Source organism: Rhamphochromis longiceps, linkage group LG1, assembly GCF_057381845.1.
Source record: "Rhamphochromis longiceps isolate RC_006_pf linkage group LG1, R_longiceps_female_GT1.1, whole genome shotgun sequence".
NCBI lineage: Eukaryota > Metazoa > Chordata > Actinopteri > Cichliformes > Cichlidae > Rhamphochromis > Rhamphochromis longiceps.
The window spans coordinates 2,698,001-2,713,142 of record NC_140557.1 but is presented as its reverse complement, the minus strand read 5'-3'; the positions used below and the strand labels follow the sequence as shown (position 1 = coordinate 2,713,142).

General features: G+C 43.3%; 2 protein-coding genes across 5 annotated transcripts in view; one reads left to right on the top strand and one right to left on the bottom strand.

Annotated features, from left to right (window-relative positions):
- The first annotated feature begins 3,043 nt into the window (after window positions 1-3,043).
- Window positions 3,044-4,379, top strand: LOC146678084 (interleukin-17F-like). Its single transcript, XM_085410649.1, has 3 exons — window positions 3,044-3,100; window positions 3,678-3,868; window positions 3,960-4,379. The coding sequence occupies exons 1-3, from the start codon at window positions 3,074-3,076 to the stop codon at window positions 4,201-4,203; spliced, it is 462 nt and encodes a 153-aa protein (XP_085266775.1). The 5' UTR covers window positions 3,044-3,073; the 3' UTR covers window positions 4,204-4,379.
- A 390-nt stretch (window positions 4,380-4,769) lies between these two features.
- stmn4l (stathmin-like 4, like) overlaps window positions 4,770-15,142 on the bottom strand; it is a 17,019-nt gene continuing 6,646 nt past the window's right edge. For 3 of the 4 annotated variants that reach the window (XM_085402034.1, XM_085402099.1, XM_085402137.1), the window contains 7 exons: window positions 13,239-13,508; window positions 11,699-11,769; window positions 11,522-11,617; window positions 10,758-10,963; window positions 10,046-10,210; window positions 9,912-9,929; window positions 4,770-6,335 (listed from right to left, as the gene is read on the bottom strand). In XM_085402034.1, coding sequence (XP_085258160.1) covers window positions 6,327-6,335; window positions 9,912-9,929; window positions 10,046-10,210; window positions 10,758-10,963; window positions 11,522-11,617; window positions 11,699-11,711 — 507 coding nt within the window. In that variant the 5' untranslated portion in view covers window positions 11,712-11,769; window positions 13,239-13,508 and the 3' untranslated portion in view covers window positions 4,770-6,326. The remainder of the gene's footprint in view (window positions 6,336-9,911; window positions 9,930-10,045; window positions 10,211-10,757; window positions 10,964-11,521; window positions 11,618-11,698; window positions 11,770-13,238; window positions 13,509-15,142) is intronic. The other variant, XM_085402200.1, reaches the window with a different exon arrangement.

Sequence of the window (15,142 nt, the reverse complement as noted above, 5' to 3'; positions counted from 1 at the left end):
TAAATCTGATTTAAATCCGACCCACAGACGTCACTTGAGGGTCCTAATGAATTTTGGCCTCCTACGTGTTGTTTGGTGACGGAAAGTTGATATTGAAGGCAGACGATTTCAGAGCAGATGGAGGCTGAGTCGCCTACGCCTTTGATGAGTGCGAAGAGAAGCCGGTGCACTTCATTAGCATGAGAGTTTATTTCTGTTATAAGTTTGAATCCATGCAACAGCTGAAACATGAAGCCAGAGCACAAGTTTCTCTGATTCAGGCCAAATCCAAAAGTGACAGATCGCAAACGTTAGTCTGCATCGTGCAGGGAAGCTACGCTATCTATGCTGAGATCTTTTTCATGAAATTTCCCACACAGCTTTCAAGACATAATGTTCATACTGGTGAAACAGCTGCTGTGAGACTTAAAGAGATGTGCAAGAGCAGAAACTGCAAAAGTCAAGTGCGATGTGTTACAGCCTGAACACATAATGTTTGTTTCATGCACTTTTAAAGGCAGTGCATGACAGACATGCACCTTCAGATAAATTGATGCATGTACGTACATTATATATTTATAATGGTGTGCTCCTGATTTCCCAGCATCAGCTGTAATTGTTACAAAGAGCACCTCCCCCAGAGGAATAAGGCCTGTCTAAATGGTGCAAACAGATAATATTAAATCCAGATAGCGTTGCATGGTAGTAGCATGTAGTTTATAGCTTCATTTTTAATTTTATTCATGTTGTGTTATTTCTATTTACTCCGGCCATGTTCTTTTACAGTAATTACATTTTGTGGGTAAAATAAAAACGAAAGAGTTGTGCGGTTGATTTTTAAATACGAGTTTCGAATGCGGTGACCCTTTTCTTACCTTAAATGGCGTGTGAACATTTCATTGACAGATGTAGAACAAAGTTAAGATGATAATGAGCATCCCGAGGCTGTGAAGTGATGCAGAAAGCAGAAAATTACTGATAAACATCAAGCTTTCAATCAAACCAGGTCACATACTGTAGGCTGCAAGAAAACAGAAGAAAACAGTGATGATGCTGCACTTTAGACCAGCCTGAGTCACAACACGACTGCAAATCAGGTCAGAGATTGAAGCGCGCTCGCATCCTGCAATCATGGCTGATGCTGCAGCTCTGACAACGCAACAAAACACACATCTCAAAACTCCGGCGGAGGAGAGGCAGGAAGACGATTCACGGGGTCTCAGGATGAGGTGATGTCACACTGGACTGTTGCATGAGTCATACTGGAACATTATGGAAGCTGTGATGCAACAAAGTGTGTCAGACTGGATTAACACTCAGATTTAACAATTAACCTCTTCTCGCTTGATTTGATACGTTTGATTTAAAGAAACAAAGACATGTTGAGTTTCTAAACTGACATGAAATCCTTCAAAGTTTCGGTTTTGTTAAAATCATCCTTCCGAGACATTAAAAGTGGTGTTCCACAGGGTTCTGCTCTCCGTCCACTTCTCTTTTGTTTATGATCTGAGTATTTCAGAAACTGCTGGAATTTTCCTGCACAAGCTTCTCTACAATTTGCAGAGAGTGGTCCAGAAAAGGGCAAATATCCAGCGAGCAGCAGTTCTCTGAGTGAACATGCTTGTTGATGCTGGAGGAGAATAGCCACCCTGCTTTGAGCCAAAGGGAAGGCAACAGCAACTCTGATAATCACTCCTTAAAACTGAGATATGCATAGGAGGGTCTCTGAAAGCACGACATGTCAATGCTGACGCAGCAGAAGACCACACTGGGTGCTGCGGCAGAAACAAGCTTTGGAGTTTGAAGGAAACTACCATCTTAGAAGATCTGCAGATCCTGACGTTGGGCCTCAAGGAACACAGAAAGGAATCATCTTCAGGTTCTTTATGAACTCAGATTTCTGACACAACATGAAATTTTAAAACTGACAATGAAACAAAAATGAAGAGCAAAACTTCCTTTGCATAAACACGAGTAGGACTCAGACTGGTCTGCAAAGTGTTAACCGAGCTTCTTTGTTGATAATGAAAACAAGAACATTCTCTGTAAATTTAGCTCCACGATGTCACAAACACAACACAGACGCCGTATTGTAACAAATATACAAATGTAAAGAACCAAATAATCGAAAAAAGCCACTCCAAAGGAGTCACGTGTGATAACATCATCTACAATCATGATAAGGACTGTTGAAGGGCTGGATTTTGCTTGTTACCACATTATATAAAACACAAAATGAAGATCTTTCTGGGCTCTTTGATAGTAAAGACTGGCGACCGCAGATGATGGCTGATAAGCCGACTGCAGATGGACGATCTGAAACTCAGTTTAGAGATAAATGTAAAATATTTACTGAAGGAATCAGATGCTGACAACATATCAGGAGGAATAATGCCACTGAATGTACATGTACAGTATTTAGACAGTAACACGTGTTGCTTTGGGCTCTTTCACTGTAAATAATAAAGGATTATTTACTACATTAAACAATTGTGGCGTAGAGAACTGTGTGGGCGATTCAGGCCTTTAGCACAGAGCACCGAAAGTTCAGCTGTCTTGAAGCGTTTAAACAGATGCACTTTAATTGTATGAAGAATTATCATATCGTGTGCTAAGGTGAAGACCTGAGACGCCAGAGGATGAGCTGACCTAAAAAAATCTGCATCAAATTTTCTTTGTGTGCCAAAAAACTTTAACCTCGAGATCGAACGCGAAAGTGGGTCGACGTTCAAGCCTCGTCATGTATTCTGTGTGGTTTAGAGATGAAGATCAAAGAAGAGGGAGAGAGAAAAGAAGGTGACATCATGAGAGGAGGTGTCATTCACCATAAAAATCTGAGCAGCTCCGAGTTGCAGTCACACAGAACACCACGAAACAAGAAGGAAGACGACACCATAGCCTGACCCTCCGCTTTCTGACAAGAGCCAGCAGAGCGTGAAACTCCAGCAGAGCCTGAACCTCCAGCAGAGCCTGAACCTCCAGCAGAGCCCCAGGGTTAAAAAAAAAACACCCAATATCTTCTCGACCTGAAAAAACCCCAAAAACGAAACAACCAGAACATCCGACCGAAGAACGAACAGAGAAACCCGGCAGCATGTTTTCAGCGACAAACAAAGTGACGGTAAGAAAACGCTTGCCTGTGTTAGCTGTTAGAGACGCCACTAAAAGCTTTATCGAAGCTCCAAATTAAATGATTACGTAGCTATACAACTTGCAAATGTTGAAATGGTTTGTCATGATTATTTTTCACAATCTCAGGGGGTTACTGATAAATTAACACAAGAAACTTCCATTCGGCACTCATGTAATGCAACGGTGCCATAAAAACAACAACTGGTCCCTTATTCTTCTTTTATTTTACATTTTATTCACTTAAAAAACAACATTGTCTGGAAGTCCTCTGTTACGTCATCATAAGAACAAGTTTTACAAACGTGTTGATTTTATGAAAAAAAATAATTCTCCATTGCTGCCAAATGCCTCTTCCTGCTAAAATGACGTTCTTCCTCACCACAGTCTCCGGTCACTCTGGTTTTATCGCTGATATTGCAGGCTTACAATATAAAGTGTCATCTAAAGATAACCCTGGATTTTGAAATTGTATCTTGCAGTATCTCGTTGAAAACTGAGAAAAAGTTTTTACAGTGACGTTATCTGAAAATGGGGACCATAAACGTTTTGTGGCTTCTCTTCCTCAGGCCGCCTGTGTCGTGGCAATAATGATGATGATGATGATCACAGAGGCAGCGGCCATGCCGAAGACAGGAAGGACACACAAGCATGGTGCAACGCTTGAAACAGTCTCCCTGCAGCTGGACGCCAAAACTCTGGAAACCCACAGACACACCAGGCTGCTGAACAACGCCTCCATCTCGCCATGGATGTACAAGTGAGTGACAAACTGTGGCATGGCCCTTTAATCACGGGGCTTACAGAGCTCTTTTAATCATCTTTTGTCCCCTCGCTTTCTCCATCCTCAGCGTCACCACCGACGACACTCTGTTCCCTCCCTTCCTGTCGGAGGCTCACTGCCTGCTGCAGGGCTGCCTGAACTTACAGGGCCAGGAAGACCGGAACCTGGAGTCCAGACCCATCATGCACCAGGTGCTGCTGCTGCGGCGCATCAGGCCAGAAGGGTCGGCAGACTACCACTACCGCCTGGAGTCCCGCCTCATCTCGGTGGGCTGCACCTGTGTCAAGCCTGTGGTCCGAATCCAGCAATGAGGACCAGCAAAACGGGCTCATGTACGGAAGACCGGGAATGTCGAGAGAAAACTAAATTAGGGGTCCATACATGTAAAATACAGAATTACCTGCATGTAAATACGAAAATCCGACAAAAATCTGATAATATCTAATTTAAATAATTATATCTGTCAGAGTACGTTTATTTAATTGAATGACGAGCTGATGACCAACAGACTGACTTCAGTCTGCTGTTTCATCTCAGTGACTTAGTGAAATGCTGCTTAGCATTAAACCTGCCATCTTTTTGTTTTATGTATATTTCCAGCGAATATTATTATTATTATTATTAATATTAAACAGCTCACATTTACTCCAGAAATAGAAAATGGGAGAAACTACACAACCAAACGCACACTGTAGCTGAGATTTAAAAGCAGAGATTTATTTCATATTCTTTCTGTTATTTATGGTTTAAAGTAATTTAATTTTGTTTTATTTAAGTATTTTGTGCTCTTCAGTAGATATTTATTGACTCTTAATGTATTTATAATCCAGAATCTGACTCAATAAAAAACCTGAACCAAGTAGTAAAGTGTGACTGTTTTATTGTTGAATTTAAAATATAATGTGATTTCTGTACATTATCATCATCATATCATAATCCTTTACAATGATGTTGCAGTGATAAGCAGCTGTAAACACTGTACACACGTCGGTCCGGTCACTCATTCGATGCAGCAGGGTGCAGCAAACACCACCGATGTCTCAGAAGCGTTGTGTCGCGTCCATTTCACACAGGAAAGACAAAGAGATGCGTAACTGGTGGGAAACAAACCTAAAGGCAGAGTTTGAAACAGAAAAACCTGCACTTCGGTTGGATTTGTCTTAATCTTTTGGTTGCGCTCACTCTTCCCGGCTAGCTCCGGCTCTTCTGGGGGGACACTGAGGTGTTTCCAAACACGCAGACGGTCTCCTCCCTGTAGGACACGCCCAGGAGGAAACAGGTCATCTAGGAAACGCCCATTAGGCATCCTGGTCAGATGCTCAACCACCTCAACTGACTCTTTTTGGGGTGAGTCTACTCTGAGGTCCTCACCCCCTCATCTCTTTCGGTCACCACACTCCGCTCGGGGCCATCGGTGAGTGCAGGAGCGTAGACTGACTGACGGCTTCGCCTCGACGCTCAGCTCTCTCTCATCATCACAACAGAACCTGGGAGTCAATCTCTCCTGCGCCACGCTTCCCTCACTAATGACAAATATCCAGAGACACCGAGTCTGAGCGATCCAAACCACATCATCTGTGAAACAGCAAAGATGTGATGTCTCCACCCCTGCACAGCGCCTAGAACTTCTGCCTTTAAAAGTAGGAAAAGAGCGGGTGAAACGAGCTGCCCTGGAGGGCAGCGCTGTTTTGGTTTGGGGATTTTAGGGTGTCGTTTGACTTCCTGTGTAGCGGTGATTTCATTGTTGGTAATCTCACCTCTACGACTAAGTTCAGCTCTATTTTTGCTGATGTTTGTCTTAAATTGACCTCAGAAACACTAACTCGTCTTGGACTCACTTTCAGTGATCTTGACTCTGATCCTAAAGGTCAAAATGGATCTGCTTGCTGCTTATTTTATACCTACAGATGCCACTAGATGTCGCTAAAGAGCCACATGCAATGATTTAAACAATCCTGCAGATGGCGCTGTTTGATTGAGATCAGCTGTAATTCCACGCATCCTTCATTTCGGTTAATTTTAACGTTCAAAGTCCGAGAGGAAGGTTTCCTTTTAGTCATAGGGGATGGATCTGGTTGATGTTAGGTTGATAGGCCCACACATTCACACACACGAGCACATTGGCACCGTTGGCATGGAAACAAAGCACAGTAAAACCCCTTCAAACCATCTAATGACGACTGAATCTGCAGCGTCCATCTCGTTATAAAGAGTTCGTCTTGTTAAAGAGAGTCCTGGTTGTACAGAGGAGTTGTTGTGCAGTCGGTCTTGCCCTCTGCCCTCCTCATCGTCTTCTTCTCTTACTCTTTTCAGAGCTACTTCCTGTCAGTCTCTGCGCCGGAGTAGCACCAGCATCCCGGCACATCAAATATCAGCTCATCAGCCCTCCAAAATGGCTTCCAAATAAGGTTCAGCTTGTGTTGTGATCAGGCCATCAAGACACCTGGGAGCGGAGAACAGGAGGTTGTTGTTACCACAAACACTCACATTTAAAAGAGGAGGTGGTGAAGATATTAAAAAGCTTAAAACCTGCAGGGATATGAGCTACAGGCTCTCACTAAACACATTTCTGTACCTCTGGCACCTTTTTCTGGTTTGGTCTAGACCAGGGGTCTCGAACTCCAGGCCTCGAGGGCCGGTGTCCTGCAGGTTTTAGATGTGTCCTTGATCTAACACAGCTGATTCAAATGGCTAAATGACCTCCTCAACATGTCTCGAAGTTCTCCAGAGGCCTGGTAACGAACTAATCATTTGATTCAGGTGTGTTGACCCAGGGTGATGTCTAAAACCTGCAGGACACCGGCCCTCGAGGCCTGGAGTTTGAGACCCCTGGTCTAGAACCTTTTGATCCAGTAAAAGTAAAACTGCTTTATATCTGCAAATTGCAATTATTTTGTTAGTTTTGCTCTCTCCTCTTCACATCCTCCAGGTAACCTGTTACATGTGAATCTAAGGCTTTGACTTTGGTTACTGTCCAAACACTCATTCAGTGTTTAGAACAGTCTGGAAATGCCACATTGAAAACCTTTCATGCCAAAATAACTGAACAAGGCTTTTTTGGAAAGGTTACATCATTGCTTTTTAGCACGTGACTCAAACAGAACCCAAATCAAACGCTGAACGAGTGATCGGTGACCCGGTGGATGTTAAGAGACAAAATGTCACAGTCTCACCGTGGTTGGTCAAAAATGGCAGCTCTGACAATCACAATGAGAAACCTGTCTGAAAGTTGTTCTGGCGTTCTTCAGAGATCCAACAACTATTCAATTTCTATTCAATTTTATTGTTATAGCATCAAATCACAACAGCAGTCGCCTCAAGGCCAGGTAAAGACTCTACAATAGTAGCTATTAAATGGACTGCTATAACAGGGACCCACTCATCGCTAACTCTATGCTATCAGAACCCCCCAAAAGTTCCTTTAAGCTTGTCTCTCTTACTCAGTAGTGATGGGATTTCCGGCTCTTTTTAGAGAGCCGGCTCTTTCGGTTCGGCTCACTAAAAAGAGCCGGCTCTTTCGGCTCCGAACCGGCTCTTCAGGTTGTTTTGTTGCTTTAATTAATTTATTATTAACAATAATATAAAATTATGCACAAAAGGAATTACTAACATAAAAACAAGTGGTTTTATTTATATATGTTTATATATAAATATATGCGGTGGCCCCTAGAGACAAAACACGTACAAACTCCAAAACACATTTCTAGCATGAACTGAACTTCCAAAGCAGAGCTACTAGATCACTTAAATTACACAATTGAAAGCATGTGTGTATTGTTTGTGTATTTATACACAGGCACTCATATATATATTCAAATAATTTAAAAAAAAAGTTCATTTACCTGTTATTACCACACACCAAATCCGGTCGTTGGTACTTGCTGGCTTGTGTAGCCACAAGATAACAAAGGCTCAACACTGCGCCCAGCATCCTGGAGCACTTCTGTTGTCTTTTGTACGTGTTTTGAGTTTTTATATGCTTCTGAGTTTTTATATGCTTCTGAGTTTTTACGTGCTTCGGAGTTTGTACGTGTTTTTACGTGTTTTGGAGTTTGTACGTGTTTTTACGTGTTTTGGAGTTTGTACATGCTTCAGAGTTCGTACGTGATTTGAAGTTTGTATGTGCTTTGTCTCTAGGGGCCACCGTAAATATACTTTTATTTATTCACTCCACATAAAATGTAATAAATAAATCATATAATACAAAAATCAACTATTCACATTTCAAGTTTTAACTATTTAAATTTCAGCTTTTTCCTTTCACAAATTAAAAGTGAAAAGAACACAAAACACTGCAAACCACAACACAATTAAATATAAATTATAATAATATGAAAACTAAAAGAACATGCATATTCTCTGTCATATGGACCTGCATGAATAAACTTTCTCAATCCTTTATCATCTGCAACTGAAAATAGTTGTGGATGATTACTATACCTTTCTAATGTTGTTGTCCCTGCCTCTCTTTCTCTCTCTCTGGCTCTGTTCCTGTGCTACTGAGTGTAACTACCGCCCCTCCCCCCTCTGCCCAGCGTAAAGCACAAGGCTCGCGTGCAGAGTGAAGCGGAAAAAAAGTGCGAGAGAGAGGCTGAGAGAAAGAAAAAAAAAAAAAACCCACGTGACGGCTCGCGATAAGGAGCCGGCTCGCGTCGTTCACGTCAAAGAGCCGGCTCTAAGAGCCATTTCGTTCGCGAACGACCCATCACTATTACTCAGGCGGCTGTTATGTTAAAATTGGATCACAGCATCACACTGTTACCCACTGCAATCAGAAATAAGGCTAAGAGATCATTGTTTCAGTCTTTAAAAAGTTATTGTTGTAAAATAATTCATGGTTTTAGGGCCACCGCTTGTGTTTTGAAAGGTTTCACCTCAACCACAATATCCCAACAATGACCATCAGATATTCATGTTGCCTCAGTTTCTCTCTGAGTATCCCAAACCCAGCTCCTTCCCAACCCTGTGCTATTAGAAGAATTTTGACATTTCTAACTAAATAACCTCTACCTGTTAACTCATTTCAGTAACTAATAGGTTACTCCTCCTTGTTACAGAACGTTCCTTCCTCGTGAACTGCGTCTGTCTGTATCACAGTGCCGGGTGTTTTGACGAGTCTCAAGTTTGACGAGTTGTTTACTTCTATCTTTGAGTCTTGACTTTGATGTTTTGACTTCACCTTTGCCTTGTTAGAGTTTTTACTCAGACCAATCTTGGTCATGTTTTTCCATCTTTTACGAGAATTTTTATCACCATGCTGCAGTTTTGGTAGCTTATAAACGTGAACTGTCAGTGATTTGGGCTACGTCCACACGTACCCGGGTATTTTTGGAAAACTGAGATTTTTCTATGCGTTTGCACCTTTCGTCCACACGTAAACGGCGTTTTTGGTCACTGAAAACTGAGATGTTTAAAAACGCCTGCCAGGGTGGAGATTTTCGAAAACTCAGTTTTTGCGTTTACATGTGGACGAGAAAAACGGAGAAAACGTCAAAGGTGTGCGCCTTTTTTGACGTCACAGTGTGCGCCACGTTATTGTTTCGGTGAAATGAATTTCTACAATACTGTTAATTCTACTCTCTGCAGTGTTTAAATGCTTACATATACACACAGTTACTGTCCCTCCACACATACGACTCGGTTCTGCTTCTATGCCCCAGCTTTGTTTACTCTTTCCCACGAGGCTTCTAGACTTCTGATTGGCCAACATTTCTACACGGGTAGGAATATATCGCCACCTGTTGCTTTGGCATGTTCATAGCAGTGTTTTCCTTCATTTTTGCGTTTACGTGTGGACGAGATTATTTTTTAAAACGAAAAATCTCCGTTTTCAAAAATACCCGTGTACGTGTGGACGGAGCCTTGGTTTGACTGCATGTTTGCTACTGCAAACTGTGTTATTTGAGTCTATAGTGTTTCTGTAGTTGGTTTTTCTCCCAGAAGAAGCAACAGAGATTAAAATAAAAACTTTTGTCTCACAGTTTCTACCCAGATTCGCTCTTTTTTCAGCCGTGCTCACCTCCACACTGTGCTTGTCCTGAAAGACACAAACAGAAACCACACAGGCTCCTTTTAGTGATTTATTTCCAGAGTTCCGATTTTATTTTCAGTAAATGAAGGTAACATCTCGCAGTGTAAAACCGTGGTCCTCACCTCCTCGTGGAGCCTCTCCTGTGAGGCGTTCAGGTGCATCTGCCGCTGCTCCATGTTGGCGGTGGCGCGATGCTCCTGACACTCTTTGGCCAAAGCTTTCTGAGCGACTTCCCGCTCGTGCTCCCTCCTCTCGGCCAGGTGCTTCAGCAGCTCCGCCTCCTGACACTAGAGCGAGTCAGAGGGAAGATTGTTACTGAGTTTCATCCCTTTACACTGATGCCGGGTTCTCAAAAATCTTGAAATGCATTTGTCTGAACAGACACGTAGAACAATTTGAAAGAACTTGTGGCGTTCCTCAGAGTTCGATTTTAGGGCCCCTAATTTTTGTAGTAACATCTGGATGGACTGCAATTTAAAACTGCACAGACATTCATGGTGACTTGAGGATGAAGCTGTCTGACTACTGACTCTATGAGCCTCACATCTCTGTTTTTATTGACATTTCTCTTAAACTCTTTGAAGAATTTCCATAAATTGTGCATTTCATATATGTTTGTTCTCCTTAGCGTGAACTGTACTAACTTGTTTATCGCAGTGAGACCAAATCAGGTCAACATTTTAATTTGTCCAAGAGGCAATACGAGCAAAACTGTTAAACATCAATAAATTAATGTTACACACATTAAAAATATTTAAATGTTTTTAAATAAAACGTCAAATTTATGACCTTAAACACTTTTAGGTCACCTACTACTTTGACACACATACACACCTTCCTCCTTTCCTGAGCAGCATCCAGTTTCTTCTGGATCTCCGCCAGCGATGGTTTCTGGCGAGGCGGTGTCGTGGCCCTGAGCTCGGGGGCGCCGTCGAAGGTGGGTGGCTTCAGAATGACCTCGAAGGCCTGGCCACTCGCTCGCTTGCTCAGTTCGATCACCTCCATGTCCCGGATGTTGCAGAGGTTCAAGTCCACCACGCCTGCAGTTGCAGAGAGAGGATGAGGCGGTGAGATGAAAAGAAGCCGTGGTTTTATGGTTTCATTTGGCTGACTTCGTTGTTGGGATTTACGCTAAACTACTGTTTTGTACATCTTCCTCGAACATGGACCGATTGAGCTCTGCAACTTTTAAAAAATTGGTTTTCACAGGTGCTCTGACCAGAGCTCCCAGTGCATGAGATTCAGATTTTTATGACTCATTAATGGGCTGGTTGATAAACTGTACATCGCAAAATTTGATGATTTATTCAACACTGAATATAAACGTGTTTCCATTCAGAGAAAGCTCAGCCTCGAAAAGTTCAGCCTGCAGCTTTTTGGGTAAATATTTTGTGTTATTTACATTTCATATCATTCTCTGGTTTCATTTACTGGTATGACCAACTAAAAGCAGCCTCAGCATCGTCTTTCCTGCTGTAGCTCATAGACAGGTTGAGCCTGAATCTGTAGTCCTTTTTCACTGCAGACATTTTGACTGTTTTTAGCAGGACACCATTACTTCCTGTCTTGCGGGACAAAGGTGACTTTGTGCTACTGACCTTCCTTCTTGTCGGCCGCCGGCTCTCTGGGCTCGGGAAGGATGCAGGAGCAGAAGAGAGACACCAGGGGGAGGTCTCGCATCTTCTCCCTGTAAGCTGGAACATTCAGAGGGAAAAGATATAAAGAAAAGCTGCAGACAGGACTGAGAGATAAAAGCAAAAAGAAAAGTCGTTTACCTGCTAGAGTCATCCTGCTGCTGCTGCTGCTGTTCTCAGTCAAAGACACTGTGGTGAGGTAGAGTCTGTTCCTGCAGAGAGACACATCTAATCAGTGGAAGCCGATGAACAACAATGCCTCTCAGGCAGCAACACAAACATCAAACCCTGCACGAGCCGCATCTTTGCTCTTGCTGTTTCATCCGCTGCTCGCTCGTCCGCTGTGATTCAGTGTCATTTTGCTTTCTCTGGTTCACACACTAAGAATATCTCTGCCATCGATTCAATTTAAAGGTGAGCTTTTGCTCACGATGCAGCTTTTCTCGGCTCGTGTGAGTCATTCACACGAGAAGATTCGACACCTGCCACTGATTTGCTTCGGGAGCTTAAAATAATCCACTCAGTGTGACGAATGAATCAGCAGCAGAGACACGAGGAGCCGCTCGGGCTTTGGCCTCCGAAGCGAAGCCGCCGTTGCAGAGAGAAACCCTCAGTGTGCCCCAGAAACAAAAACTCAGCAGCTTTTTCTGCTGTTCCCTCATCAGAGATCATTCAGATCACATGTGCAGGAACATCATCACTTTCTTCCGTGTAAGGCTTTACAGAGAGATTCTACAGATCTGTCTCGGATTCACACTGACCTCCACAGTTCTAAGAAATGTAAAGATTTAAAAGCAGACTATGGTTGTATTTGTAGTTTTGTCTGCATCTGTTATGAAACCACAGCAAACACGATGTTATCTGAACTTTCCTGCAGATAAACTCTGATCTGTTCTGAAAGCCTGGTAAACACGATGTTACTCAGTCACTGCAGCAAATTACAAACTGCATGAAAATCATTTGAATTTCAAAGTCAACTCCAGCTGTTATCCAAGCCTGCTTAAGATTCATCTTTCACTACAAGTTCATCTTTTAAGCTATTTGCATTTGATCATTTCACGTCTGCAGCCCAGAAAATGAAGAAAATACCAACATTTATCTCCACAAACTGCATTTCTAATTCTAAACATAAGAAGGCAAAAAGATTGAGAGAGTAAACGGAGAAAAGCAGCAAAGCTCTACTTTGTAAATGAGGAGGCATATTTATGTTTACATTTGCTTTTTTCTGCAGAAATTGATTAAAAACATGAATTTGTTGCAAAATTTAAATGCAAACGCAAACACAACGTCCTAACTTTGTGTGTGTGCGTGTGTGTGTGTGTCACTGCGTGCATGTGTAAGTGTGTGTGTGTGCATGCTCTCAGCGATGATGTCATTGTTGCCAGAAAGCGCATCGCCTTCTGCAGAGATGAAGGAGCTGAACTCAAACAGCAAACCGAACGAAACAAAAACTGAAGAAGAAAATGGAGCGAAAATACGCAGGAGAGGATGCATGAGAGCGAGAAAGGAGGAAGAGATGAAGAGAAACTGCAGAGGAACAAATGCAGGAACAAAGAAATCGAGTCACAGCCGAGAAATCTGCTTTTATCGCCTCATCTTTCTGCTCTGAGCTGCAGAAAATGTAAAAAAAATAATAATAGAAATAATCAGTGTGGGGTGAACGAGTGGATCTGTCACTCACCCTGCAGCGATGCTCGCTCCAGCTCTTCTCTGTTCACACTGAAGATCTGCAGCTCAGCAGCATCAGCACCACCACACAGCAGCCCAATACATGACATCACCCACCAGCCCTCTGATTGGCCAGCAGGGATGCTGGGCCGTGATTGGTCCAGCAGGGCAGAGGAGGAGAAGGAGAGGAGGAGGAGGTGGTGTTGGGTTATTTCAGAGGAAACCTCCTGACCAGTAACTGAAAGCTCTTCATCAGAATCAGGAGGACAAACTTTGTCACTTACTGAAAGAAACATTAATGTGTTAAAGATGAAAAATCAACTGAAATTAAGCAGCGATCAACTTTCCTGGGATTTCATGTGTGCAGCACCAACAAGGGCTTCATGGAAGCAGCAGCACAGGCCGAGAGGCCGAGTCCCGACAACAACACAGAAAACATTCAGGTGGTTTTAAAAAGATAAAATCTTTCTTCTAAGAGGCAAAAATGTAAAAAAAAAAAGACGTGAAACAAGCAAAAATATTAATGCTTTTAATGTGAAAGGGACATCCTCTGTCCACAGGAGCAGGACAGAGGTGAGCCTTCAGTCACCGTGTTTATTAAAATAAGATCTGTATCTGCATGTGCTGCATGCACCATGAGGCGACAGAGTTCTGCAAGGTCAAAGGTCATTTGATTCTAACTTAAACAGCTCTACCAAGTCAGAAGTACTTCTGAGGTCACGAGGCTCCGGCGGTGGGGGGAAGGATGTTTTTATGACTCACCTGTTTAAACTGTATTGAGGGTTAAAGCAGGGTGGAGGAACTCCAGGCCTCGAGGGCCGGAGTCCTGCAGCTTTTAGACGTGTCCTTGATCCAGCACAGCTGATTTCAATGTCTAAATGACCTCCTCAACATGTGTTGAAGTTCTCCAGAGGCCTGGGAATGAACTAATCATTAGATTCAGGGGCGCTGACCCAGGGTGAGATCTAAAACCTGCAGGACACCGGCCCCTGAGGGGCCCACCTGTGGCTTTGCATTATCAGGGGCGTGGCCTCCCTGATGGACAGGTGGCTAACGTTTTCTTCAAACTTTGACAGACTGCAGTCTGAATGCAGTTTGGGAACAAATATTGGTTTTCCTGCAGAAAATGCTGGAAACACCTAAACATTACAAACTCTGGATTTATTTTCAACAACTTTTCAGCAGCTTGTTAACATCACATGACCTTTGACCCTTGGTAGCGAGCTGCAGAGGGATGATTCTTTATGCAGAAAAAGCATGAAGGCACACTCCAGGCCTCAGGATGAAAATCCTCCCACATACATGTGCTGCTGGGCGAATTAACGAGAGAACATGTGGAGATGAAGTGTAAGGTGAGCCGGCTCTGCTTTGATCCGGTCTGATCCAGTTTGCTGGGTCGGCGTGCTTCTGAGGAAATGTCAGCGCTAAATTTACCGGCTGACAAAGAAGCGTTACTCATCCTCGGCACACAAACACAAATCTGTGCTTGAGCTCAACGCCTCCATCTGTCACCGAGCTTCGCAGCCAAACAGTCTGCCGCTCTCCGCTCGCAGGACAAACCCACAGCGATGGAGTTCAGAGAAGACAGCTCGCACATCCACGTCTCGAACCGCTTTCAGCATCGATTAAGCTGCAGACAGTTCTGATCGATCAGTCATGCTTTGGGCCAAGTCTGAACAAGGTGCAATTTGGGGGGAGGCACGTGAGGATATTTCACACAGACATGTGGCACGTGGCAGGAAAGCACCTGCTTCAGATGGAAATATTTGTGGATAGCAGGCGAGCAGCAGGAGCGTAAGCTGCACCGTCAGCTTTGAAAGGTCATTTTAGCAGCTACCCGCTGCAGAAGCCAAGTTAAACTTTCACCACTAGGGGGCACTGCTTGTATTGAGATGCTTTTGGATGATTTTGGATGCT

Bases quoted from the DNA above. Each gene is read 5' to 3' on its own strand.
- LOC146678084 (XM_085410649.1), top strand. From the start codon at position 3,074: ATGTTTTCAGCGACAAACAAAGTGACG. The intron at 3,101-3,677 runs GTAAGAAAACGC...TCTCTTCCTCAG, and splicing joins CAGCGACAAACAAAGTGACG to GCCGCCTGTGTCGTGGCAAT. The intron at 3,869-3,959 runs GTGAGTGACAAA...CTCCATCCTCAG, and splicing joins ATCTCGCCATGGATGTACAA to CGTCACCACCGACGACACTC.